Source organism: Acyrthosiphon pisum, chromosome A1 (genome assembly GCF_005508785.2).
Source record: "Acyrthosiphon pisum isolate AL4f chromosome A1, pea_aphid_22Mar2018_4r6ur, whole genome shotgun sequence".
Classification (NCBI taxonomy): Eukaryota; Metazoa; Arthropoda; class Insecta; order Hemiptera; family Aphididae; genus Acyrthosiphon; species Acyrthosiphon pisum.
Window position 1 is genome coordinate 119,876,727 of NC_042494.1, and position 728 is coordinate 119,877,454.

The following is a 728-nucleotide window of genomic DNA, read 5'->3' on the forward strand; positions in this document are numbered from 1 at the left end:
TACTTTTATTTTGTCAGCCATCGGAACCATTAAAATTATGGGACAATTTCAAAGACGATCTTTGTGAAGATATCAAACACAGAATCAGACAACAAAATCAAGACTTGGCCTTACCATATAGTGAGGACATTTATAACGAAGGTTTGATACAAATCGAAAATAAACTATTGCAATTAAATGATAAAAGCCTAAGTCATTTTGGATTACCTTCCTCAGTTCGTACAGAAAACAATGCAACATATACAATGGCACATCACTATAATACAAATGATTTGACCTCTTTTGTCAATGAAAACCTGATTAAACCCATTATTACCGGCCCAGCAGCTGGTCAGCTAGCTCATATTCCGAGGATACCTATGATCCCAACTGATCTGCCAAACCCGTTTAAACGGATTCAATTTCTGGTGAAAATATCTTTCACGTTGACTATTAACAAGCCCCAAGGTCAAACCTTCGAATTAGTAGGGATCGACCTACGAAAGGAATGTTTTACTCATGGCCAACTGTATGTGGGCCTATCACGAGTTGGATCTGCTGATAATCAATTTATTTTGCTGCCACAAAATAAAACAACATCAAATATCGTTTACAGAGAAGCTCTAACCCAATAAGTTTAATGATATATGATTCAATATAATTTTATTTTATTTTATTTTCAATATACGATTAGTAAAAAATTGTTTATAGTATAATTTTTTTTCATTCGATACATGTTATTATGTTTT

The 728-nt window shown here is 33.1% G+C and overlaps 1 protein-coding gene across 1 annotated transcript in view; it reads left to right on the forward strand.

Annotated features, from left to right (window-relative positions):
* LOC115033555 overlaps positions 1-614 on the forward strand; it is a 1,419-nt gene extending 805 nt beyond the window's left edge. The window contains exon 2 of the mRNA XM_029486331.1: positions 18-614. Coding sequence (XP_029342191.1) covers positions 18-614 — 597 coding nt within the window. The remainder of the gene's footprint in view (positions 1-17) is intronic.
* Positions 615-728: the final 114 nt, after the last annotated feature.